Genomic DNA, 12836 nt, shown 5'->3' on the forward strand with positions numbered 1-12836 from the left:
GCCTCATGATTCTCTCCTTCATCGTCCTGTCTAGCTTGATCTCCAAGCATCTTGAAGCCAAAGTCTATAAGTTCCGATTCTGTTTCCTCTGTTTTCTCTGTTTCACTCCACTTCCATCCTCTCTCCTCATCAAACACAACATCACGACTTACCACTACTCTGCGTGTTGCTGGATCAAACAGCCTATACGCTTTGGAACCGGGTTCTGTTCCTAAATGAACCAGAGCTCTGGAACGATCGTCCAACTTCTTAAGGTGAGCCTTGTCAATCTTCACATATCCAATACAACCGAAGACTCTCAGATGATCGATGTTGGGCTTCTTTCCCTTGTAACACTCATATGGGACGAGACCTTCTAGAGTTCTCGTTGACACTCTGTTAATAAGATATGTTGCGTGTCGAACCGCTTCTCCCCAAAGCCAATTAGGAATGTTCATGTGCTTTAAAATACTCCGAGTCATCTCAAGCAAGGTTCTGTTTCTCCTCTCGACCACTCCATTCTGTTGTGGAGAATATGGTGCAGTTAGATGACGTTTAATCCCTGATTCCACGCAGAAATCGTTGAACTCTTTTGATGTAAACTCTCCTCCTCTATCGGTTCTAAACGTCTTGATCGTTGTACCAGTTTCTTGTTCTACTATGCTTTTGAACCGTTTAAACTTAGTGAATGCTTCACTCTTTTCCCTCATTAGAATGGTCCACATATACCTCGAGTGATCATCGATTAATGCAAACACATATCTATTCCTTCCAGCTGTAGATGGCGTTATAGGACCACATAGATCTCCATGAATAAGCTCTAATACACTCGTTGCTCTGTAAGAACTTGCTTGTGGAAAAGTTTTCCGAATTTCTTTGCCTCTCAAGCAAGAAACACACGTCTCCTTCTCGATTTGAAGTTGTGGCAAGCCGACGACGAGTTTCTTGGTGATCATTGTCTTCATATTGTTTAGACCGATATGCCCCAAACGTGCATGCTACTTCGTTGACTCCTTAAGCTGTATCGTCTGTAGACACCTGACGTTCTCAACTTCCATAATCACCTTATATAACCTGTTTCTTGACCTTTTTGCCTTGATCAATAGCTTACTGTCTCGACCATATAGATATAACTCATCTTCTTTCATCCTAACTTCGCATCCCGATTCAGTGGCTTGGCCCAAGCTTATGATGTTGCTCTTAAGGTCAGGTATATAGTAAACGTCGGATAGTATCTTTCGTTCACCATTCCTTGAAGCAAATAGTATCGAGCCTTTGCCTTTTATATCAATCTTTGAATCGTCTCCGAACTTCACCTTTCCCGTTATCCTTTGATCAAGCTTAGAAAAATAGGTGTGGTTTCCTGTCATGTGATTGCTAGCCCCATTATCTAAATACCACAGATTCTCCACTGCCGAGCTTGACTCAAACTTGCTTGGCGTGCAATTTCGTTCGTTGAGAAACACCACTTCTTGCATCATCAACTCTTCTGCTTCTTGAGTTTTGTCTTCAATCTCTTGTGTCTCTTGTAGTTTCAACAGTCGATCAGGGCAGTTCTGAGCGAAGTGCCCTATTTTATCACACCGGAAGCACTCGACCTTTGATGCATCTCTTTCTTGCCGATAATAGCCATATCCATTCTGTTGATAACCATTCTGTTGATATCCAAACCTTCCGCGACCTCGTCCACGGTTTCCCCATCGGCCACCTCTTCCTCTACCTCTCCAAGACTCGTTTCTCTCATGTTGTGGCTGTGAGTCTATGTACATGAGCTTATCTTGACCCTGGTCTTCATGTTTCTGATCTTCTTCATCATAAATTCTTTATTCATAGGCTTTTAACCTTCCCACAATGTCCTCAAAGTTTTTTTGGTTTAGGTCAAGCACTTGCTCAAGGGATGCGATAATATGTATGTACTTCTTTCGAGGTAGACTGCTCAGAAACTTCTTAACAAGCTTTGGTTCTTCAATATTCTCACCAAGAGAGGCTGACTTGGTTGATATCTCCGAGAGTTTTCCCACAAAACTATCAATGGAATCTGTTTCCTTCATCTTCAAACGGTTGAACTCACTCATTAAGGTTTGTAGTCGTGCCTCCTTTACTCGATCAGCTCCCATATGCCTTGACTTTATCGCGTCCCAAACAGCTTTTGATGTATCTAGGTTTCCCACCTGCAATATTAATGACTCTGGTATCGACTGAAAGAGAAGGGCCCTTGCTATATCACTCTTCTCTCCTTCTTCTTCTCCTGGATCGATGGTCTCCCAGACCTTATGAACCTTAAGCGCCACCTTCATACGCATTGTCCAGACCGTGTAATTTGTATCAGTAAGCATCGGACATTGGATCGACGACGATCCAATCTTTGTTTTGATGGTAGCAACAATCTCTCCCATTATCACAAGTAAGAATTTGAATCAATAAAAGCTCTGATACCAATTATTGGGATTGTTAAATCCCGTGTCCAACTCTATATTCTCCGATTAGTACGATATTGTCCACTTTGGGCCTAAGAGGCAGACCCGCATGGATTTACTTTTGGTTTTCATCTCAAAAGGCTTCGTACTAGAGTTGGACATCTCTTTATATATTAGACACTCTTTGTATAATTCTCCAATGTGGGACTTTGTTTGCTATCTTAGACAGAGCAAGTCCATCAAGATAAGAATAAGATGGCCACACTAATGGCTGAAAGCGTCACAAATATTTATTGTTAACTTCCAGTGGAGCATGTCACTTCCAAAATTTGTTCTGGCTCCATCACCTCATTCTTCGGGAAGCTCGTGATGGCTAATTAAGGTCTCTCTACCTCTCGATGTCTCAGTGGTTAGTTCTCTTTTTCCCAAACCACTGTCTTTTTTTTTCTCTCTATCTATCCTGCGTGAGTATTTTATCCCCTCCGGAGTCTTGATCCATGTGTACGCCCTGCCGGCCTTAACACCACTCCAACCAAGCATTGGCTTCAGGCCGCAAATTTTATAAGATTTATTTTTAGCCAAAAAATTACAAATGTTTCTTCCTTCTGGTAAGCTTATTACTTTTTGTAAATTTTCTTTTGTAAAAATTTGCAAATCATCCAATTTTTGTTTCTTGCTTGCAGTCCCCAAAGTTGAGGACAGACTTTGTGTGTACAGTGTTCTGCTTTTCTAGTTTTGGTTATTTAGTTTGTTCACCTGTTTTTCAGCGATACTCTTTTGGTTTTAGTTTCAGTTGGATCCATTCGAAATGTAAATTGAAAGTGTTAAAAAAGTCTAACGTTAGAAGGATAAAATTGTTATTTTACAACTAGTAGACAATTTCTAATATTTTTATGTGAAATTACTACATTCACATTAATTTATCGTTTTAAGGTATTTTAGATAATTTCATCTCTATTTAATACTTACTTTATATTTTTATGCAAGAAAATAAAGATTTCTTATTTATTTTTTTTGAGAAATTTCTTATTTAATTATACTTTCTTATATCTCTATAATATTATTTAAAAATTTAATTTCTTAGGTGTTGTTAGTAATATCTTTTATTAAACTTTCTTTTTGCTAATATTTATTTTCAAATCACTTAATTATCAAAAAAGTAATTTATTATAGAAATAAATATATATGTGTATATATCAATTTTGGATTTATTCAAAAAGGAAATTAATATAAAAGGCAATATCCTTAATATATATCTCATTTTTATATTTAAAATAATTAATTAAATAAAAATGAATTTATTTTATAAAGATCAAAAAGGAATAGAAAACAAAAGATAATATCTTTAATATAAAATATAGCAAGTTGTTATATTTAAAATAGATAGTTTAAGAAAAACGAATTATTTTAGATATATCAAAAAGGAAATATATTTAATATAAAAATAAAATTTCTTGTTTAATTTTTTCTAAAAAATAAAGTACTATAATTGAATTTATGTTTATGTGTTTTGAGTATTTTAGATTAATAACTTTGATTAAAATGATAAATATTCATTTTAACTAATAACTTTTTAATGTAGTCTTATATTTTAAATAATGCAATTTAAGATTGGTTTTAAACAATTTAATCTTAAGTAATAGAATAACCTTTCGTTGTCAAAAAAAAAACAATACTTTTTCAGTTTTGGAATTTTGTTTGTTTATAAATTTTGTCAGTGATTTATGTGTTTTCAAAAATTCATAGAATAAAGTCCAATAATAAACCAAAAATAAAGTTATACAACACTATAAATATAATAACCATACACACGATAAGAAATTGACTACACCAAAAGAAAATTAAATTGAAATAAAAAAACAAATATAATAAAGTTAAATATATTTCAAAGTACACTAAAACACCACAACTCAATAACCCGTAAACAACAACATTAACTAAGATAATATAAAATATAAAATAAATAAAACAAAAATAAATATTAATAAACTATTGCAATTTAGTTTGTTTCCGTAAATATATATATTCCCGCGTTTAAGGGTGAGTCAGCTAGTTAGAAGTAAATGAGAACAAACAAATTAAATTTATACTGTAACAAATAACGCAAAACCAATTACAGTTTTAAACTTATAATTAATTGTGGATATAATTTCTTTATAAAAATTTAAATATGTTAATGCTTCCGCACGCACATGGTGTGCGCCATCCATCTATACTATTAAAGGATTATTCTATTGTCTTTTTTACCTTAGCATGTTTTTTTACTAACATTGCCTGTTTCATTAAAGGCAATCAAATAATATTAATAACATATCTATATTGGGCCATTATTTTCGGATCCAGTCCACTGTCCACATCAGATCTCTTTTGGACCATTTGGGCCGATTAAGAAATCAGATCCAATTTTCACATTTTTTTTCCTTTGAGCTATTGAGTCCAAGTTCAAATAATTTTTTTTCAACCATTCTTAATTATTTTTTTTCTTTTCTTAATATAATTTAAGCATTCATAAAAAAAAATTGATTTTTTCATTGAAAAGTATAAATCTTTATTAAAAGTATATAATTATTTTTATTAAAAATATTAACCACATAATAAAATTAATTTATCAGAGTTATACCAACTTAATTCATTAAAAAAATAAAGTTTAATTTTTTTTAATATAAATAGTCATTTAAAATGAAACACGGTAAAGAAAGATAAAAAGTTTAAGTCTTTTATAAAATAAAACACAAATATATGAAATATGACATTTACTAAATATTTGTCAATTGAAAAAAAAAAAAATAAACCCGCGCTTCGAAAACGCGGATCAAAATCTAGTTATTCATTAAATCACTATCATGAATTTCGTGTTCTTAGTAACTTGGTTACAGCTCGATAGTAATTAGGTACTTACGAAATAAATACGAAACTTTCAAATGATATATAACCAGATCAAGGGAAACTCGAAAAGCTACACATTTTCAGAAAAAAATCTTAAGAACTGGAATTTCTTAGCAATTGTAAGTTTTTCAAGTGCAATTATTTTTTCTGACAAGTAAGGACATTAACTACATTTTTTCTCATGTTCTACTTGGTTTTCACAGTTAATCAAGGGAATCCGATCATGTTTTTTTTTTAATTACTGTCCATGATCCTGCTATCGGCTGGACAAGATTATAACAACGATGTCAAAATTAGTCTGAAGAGGATCAAAACGAAAAGAATCACGTAAACCTGAAAAACCTTAAAAGTGGCAAAAGATCATATCATACAAGAAAAATTCACACTACTATGGTATGATCTTCTGCCACTTTAAGGTTTTTCATTTACGTGATTCTTTTCGTTTTGATTCTCTTCAGACTAATTTTGATATCATTGTTATTATCTTGTCCAGCCGATAGCAGGATATAATAATAAAAAAAAAAGAACATGCTCGAATTCCCTTGATTACTATGAAATCAAGTAGGACATGAGAAACAATATAGTTAATGTCCTTGTTAGAAAACAATGATTTTACCATGGTAGTGTGAATTTTTCTTGTTGGTTAGTATGATATGATCTTCTGCCACTTTAATGTTTTTCAGGGTTACGGGTTACGTGATTCTTTTTCCTTTTGATCTTCTTCAGAGTTTGACGGTCCTTTTTGATACTGGAAGCTTGGATATGTGGGTACCTAATCCAGGTTGGAGGAGTCGCGATTGTCTAAAATATATATCTGGGGAATCATCAAATTACAAACAGAAAGGTACGTATTCCTCTAATGGTCTCATTTTTGGCAATATCCATGGAGCATGATTAATGTCTAACTTTAGATATTATAAGAGCATCAACAAATCTCGCATATGGTGATGATAATAAAACTCACGGATTACCTTTGCAAATATGATGTAACGACTGGTGACATTCTTTTTCTTTTGTAACTTAGACTGGTGACATTCTTGTGAAGCAACAAGTAAGACTGATCTTACATTTACTTGGATTGATTTTATTCGTTTCTATTTGAGGTTACTGGGAAAGCTAAAAGAAGTCCGCCTTTAATGGAACCTTTCGATGGTCTTCTTGGGTTGGATTCCAACAAAATTCTTTGAAAGAGTCACACACCATTTGGTAATAATTTTTTCACATGTACCACTTATCTATTCTCGAAACATGTTTAATACACACACACACATACATATATATATATATATATATATATATATATATATATATCATATTGTTTTAAACTATATAGGCAGAACATTGTAGCCCAAAATCTTGTACAACAAAATATTTTTTTTCATTTGGCTATAAATATTACGTACAACGAACAAGATGAAGAAAATGGAGTCATCATTTTCGGGGGACTGGACAAGTTACACTTCGAGGAACACACGTTTGGTTCCGTAACACAAGAAGTTAAATCACTAAACTTTACCAATCATGTTATACCTGTTAGAGAGTAATTTAGCATTCTCACACAAGGCCCGTCGGTTAATAAGATTCGGACCAATCTTATCAGGAGACTAACCAGGATCTAACATGACGATCGGTGTTGGAATCCAAGCTAATCATTTGGGCCTCCCGATCAACTGGATCAGTCTTGGATCATCAGGCCATCGCTCGATCGACTCAGCCTCACGATCAAATGACCGACTGGACCAGTATCGGCCCATCAAGCTATCGCTCGGCTGGACAGCCCATTAAACATCAAATTAAGCCCAAACTGCCAGGGCGAACGAGTGAGAGACATGTAGAGCCTATAAAAGGAGAACGAATGGAAGGAAGGAAGGGATCCGCAAATAGACACTAAGAGATTGACGGCAAGATCTAGGGTTTACGATCAATCGCCTTGCTTAGTGTTTCTGTCTGAGCCTTTCAACAAAGCTCCGACCTTTTCCTTCTTTCTCTAATCTCTTTGTAACCTCGACTGTTTACCTCATATTGTGAATAGAACGTCTTTGTAAGACCCACTAAAACCGAGTTCATTTCACTATCATTCAAGTTTAATGTGTAAAATGGGAGAAGATGAGCCCCCTTGCTCAAGAGAGATATCTCTTTATTTATAGAAAGATATGTCTAGGGTTTCCTAGCAATATGAGCCTAGTTCAATGTCTAATGGGCCTTGAGAGGGTGTAAATGCATCCCCAACAATACCTTTATTTTTAATAGTCAAAACCTATGTTAAGTTTCTATAAACTTTTACCAATTATGCTTTACCTTTATTTTTAAAGCTACAACAAAAAAACTAAAGCAAAATTTTTTTTAATGTATTTTAAGTAAAACACCTAAAGCTTTTTTTTATAGGTTGTAGAATCCGTGAAATAAAAAAACTATCTATAATATCAAATAAATTAGATAATCATAATAAAAAACATCTATAAATATTTAATTCAATTTTGGGTGTTGTAAAAATTATTGAAATATTTTAAATAAATATATATTATTTACATATCACATTTTAAATGACAATAAACTTTGAGAATTTATAAAAAATAATAAAAAATAATTATTTTATATATACATCACAGATTTCACATATTTTATTTTAAAATATTTACAGCCTATAATTTACAGCTACAACAAATTTAACTACAACAAAAGTCTCTGCAAAAAAAATCTACAGTAACAACTTTACAACTACAACCAATTTACCTACAGCTAAACTTTTACAGCTAAATTTTTAAAGCCACAATTAAACCAATCATCACCAAAATAATCCTTCTAAAATATCATCTATATTGAAATAGAAGGAGTATATTTTAATATAAATATTTATTTTTTAGAATTCACACTCATGTGATAAACACAAAATTTCCAATGTGCGATTTTTTGAATGCAATGTCAAAATTTAATTATTAAGGTTTCAATACTTTTTCAATACAAATTTAGAAATTATCATATTTAAGTATTTTTTCTATGTTATATAGTTTAATTTTAAACTATATTAATATATAATATGAATGTCTAGTAAATGAGACTTTATATTCATACGATTTATGATCATTTGTATCTTGTTATTACGAAACAAAGTTAAACTTTTGATCATAAAATTTTAGTGTGAGACATTTAACGTTTTTAGTAATTTATAGTCATTTTAAAAATTCAAAATATAACATATAAGAATTTTTTTTTTGTTATATGGTTAATGTGGTTGTTTAATATCTTTTAATAATATAAAATTAAGCAAAAAAGAGCTAAGATACAAAAAATATTATCAAATATTTATTATTCATAATCATTAATTGTCATATATACGTTAACCATATTAGGCAATTCCGTAGATTTTATTTAAGGAAAGTAAGAGAATATTCTTTTGTACACTATTTATCAAATTAATAGTTAGTTTAATCTTTTATATATTAAAAGAGAAGCATTTTGCAATAAATGTGTTCACACATACATTGACACGTGTCAGTCTTACAATCATTTCAACTTTATAATGCTTACGTGTCAACCTCACAGTCATTTAGTAATTAATGTGTTCACACACTTTTTTTAATCAGTTCATTTTTAGTTTTCGTATTTTAACCTTTCTATTAGTGAATTGAAGTTTTCTCTCGGAAAATACTGAATAATATCATTGTTGAAAGAAATAAATTTCAAAATCATTAAGATTCATATCAACTAAAATGCTCGAATGAGAATGTTTTTTGAATTGATAGTTTTGTATTTTGCCGAACTTAGCCATGGTTGAGGTTTATGCATACGAGAGCAACAAATAATTGTGATTAGTTATAAATTAAAGAAACTGAGGTGAAAAACGCCATATACAAAGTTGGATCTTTAGTTTAGCTAAATATTGTTTTTCTTTACAGAGTTTTCATATCACACCAAAAATTAGAAAGATAATCAGATTGTTATAAAAAATTAGAAATCATAAAAGCTTTACAAGAAAAGAAAATTCGTGAAATCAATTGAAAAAGAGAATTCATGTAACGAATGAAGAGATCACATCTATTTTTGACGCAATTCTAACCCATTTCACTCGATTGTATCGTGTTTTTATCATATTTGGCAAGAACTTTTATAAGAAACTACACATTATTGGTTATAGACTACATCAATTTTTTAGCATGTCCAACAATATTGACACGACGCCCAACCATTTTTATTGGTATTCTTAAAGTATGGTCTAATAATTATGTATGTGAAATAAGCCTAACATATTAGTTTTACATTTATTTATTTTTCTTTATATTTGTAGAAGAAAATAAGTCTAGGTAAAATATTTGGATCCGAAAAACCAAACCAAACTTTATTTGAAAGTAATACTAAACACAAAATAAAATTGATTAAGTACTAAAATGGATCTAAAAGTTTAATATCCAGAGAGCCAGAACCAAATCCGATCCAAACTGAAATATTTTGGATTCCAAAAACATCTAAAACACAATTATATACTTAAATATATTAGTTTAAATTTCATATCTATTAAATATTCATTAATATGAAAATATCTAAAATAACAAAATATGTTCAAAATACTGAAAATATATATTTTCTCCATCTAAATATTTAAATTAAACTATTTTTATGTAAAATTTAAGTATTTAGTCTTAAATTATTCAAATTTTTATGTTTTATATTATTTTTATTTTTGGATTTTGAGGATTAAGTATATTTAGATTTTTGTTAAGAAATTACATAATTATACTAGATACCCAAGCCCAAACCAAATCTAGAATGATTCGAACCAAATCTAATCCAAATTGAAACTAAAATTTGTAACTATCTGAATCATATTTAAATTTCTAACTCTAAAAATTAAAATCTGAATAGACTTACTGAATCCGAACAAATATCTGAATGTTCATCCTTTGAAATAGCTATGCGATAAATTTCTTACTACAACGTAAAATAAATAATCTAATTAATTATTTCCTTCCGCGCACGGCGCGGTTATTACCTAGTAAAAAGTATAATATAAGTTAAGATGGACCAACCTATTTCTCTAAAAATTCTGAATTTCATTCTCATGATGACACGTGGCTACAAAACAATGTTGTAATGTTTCTCAATTAATATATAAAGGATTACAACGTACACTAAAATAAGCTCATTCATTCCTTATGCAGTATTTCTTCCCAATCACTGTTTTAAGTAAGAAACGGTGGCCGTCATGGAAAATAACAACAAGCACCACCTGCAATCATAAAACTTATGTACAAACCAGCAAGAGAAACAAAAAGGGATAGTCAAATAAGCGCGGTTCACTTCGAGTAGCTGACTATCAAAGATTTAGCATCTTTTGTAACTACCAAAAGATATAATCCAAATTCAGTGACATGTTGAACTTAATATAAAAATGATTTCCTTGTTCGAATCAATTTTACATTCAATTAAAAAAAGATGGAAAACATGTTGATAAGATAATTCTAGATGACCAGCGTTTGCTACGAAATACTTGGCCACTTGTTTAGCTTTGTGCCTTTGAATGTTTACATTCCAAATTCTTGAGATGCGATAACAAACATTCAGGAACAAAAGTCTGCTTGTTCCAATGAACCATTAATGGGCGCGATGTATCTGAGATGCACAAAGTAGGTGTTAGCGCTATAGACCATTTGAGAAAAAGGAAAAAACACACACAGATTAAGGAAACTGAATACTACATACCGACTTAAGCTTGAGAACTCGAAGGGTTAGGGGGTCTGTGATTATGCAGGAAAGTAGATTCCACCACTCAGAAGAACAAGTACACAGCTCTAGATGTTCAAGAAAGGCAAAGGAAGTGCCTGCATGGTATGGAATCTGTAACCGAAGCGAACAAACAAAGTAAAATTAAAATTGACAGAAAACAATTAGGGTTGTGACTTGAGTGATTCCAAATTAACAAAAGCTTACGTTTGAAAATTTAGAACACAAAGAGAGATGGCGGACTGAGGCAAGAGATCCTATTAGACTCTCGGATTGATCACAAACAGCCTCAACATTCGCCTTGACCAGCACCGGCATATTTGTGAACAGCAAATAGTTACTGTGACGGTCTCTAATGTTCAGGTACCTTAAGGAAGGAGCATTTATGACAAATCCATGAACACCCGCGGGTTGATGAGATCCCGCACGTAAATAATCAATCGATAAACTCGTCAAACTAGGCACATTGATAGTGAAGATCTCCACATTGGAATATCCGGATCGTCTTACAACCAACTCTTCAAGAACTGGACAAATGCTTAGAAGCTTCTGAACAGATTCGTCGCGTGAGAACTTGACGGATAAAAGGCGAAGAGTTTTGAGAGACGACAAGGAACCATTAGGCGGAACATCCGCGAAATGTAGCCTGCAGAGTATCAAGGTTTCGAGGGTCCCACATGCATAGAAGATACTCGGCAGTTCTAGTGATGTGTAAAGAAACTCGATTCTCAACTCTCTCAAACCGCAAGAAACTGCGGTTTCAACCAAAGAGGAGAACCTATAAAAAGAGTTTATATTTCTATCAAGTTCACCTGGGATAAGCTTTAAATCCAAGCTCTTTAGAATCTGAGGGTTACTAATAGCCAAAGATCTGGAAACCCATTTGACAAGCAACTCGCTGAAGTCTTTATCACCAATCTTGAGTTTAGACCCCAACTTCCATAAAGACCGCCACCGTCGGGACAAGAAACTCGTAGCCATCACTTCCTTAAGAGAAAGTGACGACAGTATCTTTAAGAGCAGATCATCTGGCAACTGGCTGATAATGTCCCTCCTGTAATTTTCCATTGCTATGAAAGAGGAGACATATTAGCAGAAGTTTATGTTCCCGTCATCAAAGTGTCACCCAAAAATAAAAATAAATAATAAATAATAATGAAAGACGAGCATATTAGCCGGGCATACTACACAAAGACTATAGGTTTTCAAATCGAAACCCAGACGAGTTAAATCCATATATTATACTCAACAAAATCCTACAAATGCTTGTTCTTAAAATCAGTTTCTACTTTCTACACAGACAAAAGCCAAAGAGATCTGTAGGCTTGCAGAAAAAAAAAAACCTAAACACCTCCACAAGAAGTCAAAAAATTCACAATCAGAAGCACCAGGAGCGAAACTTTACAACCGATGAAAATGATGCATCACCTTGACCTTAACTGAAAAAACGGAAGGTAAAACTCACGCATGTAGTGATCGTCTTCGTTTATTTTTCTTCGGTTACATAGTTTATGTTTATGTTTCTTGATTTTATCACTAGCGAATGGAAGAAGCTTATCACCAGAGTCTACGTGTTTCTCAGTGGCTTCTTCTGTCGATTTCTTACCTTTTAAAAACAAAATCTTTTTAAAAGGGATTAAATCCTAAATTACAGCTCATCGCAATTTAAATTACGGTCAAAATTATTTATAAATTCTATTTGTTTCTCTGAAAGTAATACTATGAATCATTTCAATTTTTATTTATTTGACAGCTAATCATTTAAATTAAAGAATTTAAAGAATATTGGTTTATAATTCACTGGGAAAAAGCTGAGAATCGGATGAAGGGAAAGAA

The 12836-nt window shown here is 32.2% G+C and overlaps 1 protein-coding gene and 1 long non-coding RNA gene across 2 annotated transcripts; one reads left to right on the top strand and one right to left on the bottom strand.

Moving 5' to 3' along the window:
* The first annotated feature begins 2699 nt into the window (after positions 1–2699).
* LOC106326516 lies at positions 2700–6733 on the top strand. Its single transcript, XR_001267254.1, has 3 exons — positions 2700–2805; positions 6009–6488; positions 6696–6733. It is a non-coding gene; the product is annotated as an uncharacterized LOC106326516 (long non-coding RNA).
* Positions 6734–10823: 4090 nt separating this feature from the next.
* On the bottom strand, positions 10824–12522 carry LOC106326624 (putative FBD-associated F-box protein At5g56560). Its single transcript, XM_013764550.1, has 4 exons — positions 12429–12522; positions 11208–12070; positions 10980–11114; positions 10824–10889 (listed from the first exon to the last, which is right to left on the bottom strand). Exons 2-4 carry the CDS (start codon positions 12066–12068, stop codon positions 10872–10874), a joined length of 1014 nt encoding a protein of 337 aa, XP_013620004.1. The 5' UTR covers positions 12069–12070; positions 12429–12522; the 3' UTR covers positions 10824–10871.
* Between the last annotated feature and the right edge of the window lie 314 nt (positions 12523–12836).

The sequence above is a fragment of the Brassica oleracea genome, chromosome C2 (genome assembly GCF_000695525.1).
Source record: "Brassica oleracea var. oleracea cultivar TO1000 chromosome C2, BOL, whole genome shotgun sequence".
Classification (NCBI taxonomy): domain Eukaryota; kingdom Viridiplantae; phylum Streptophyta; class Magnoliopsida; order Brassicales; family Brassicaceae; genus Brassica; species Brassica oleracea.

Excerpts from the sequence above, each read along its gene's own strand:
- LOC106326624 (XM_013764550.1), bottom strand. The coding sequence starts at position 12,068 with ATGGAAAATTACAGGAGGGACATTATCAGCCAGTTGCCAGATGATCTG. Across the intron at positions 11,115-11,207 it reads TGTGTTCTAAATTTTCAAAC|ATTCCATACCATGCAGGCAC; the intron begins GTAAGCTTTTGT and ends CTTCGGTTACAG.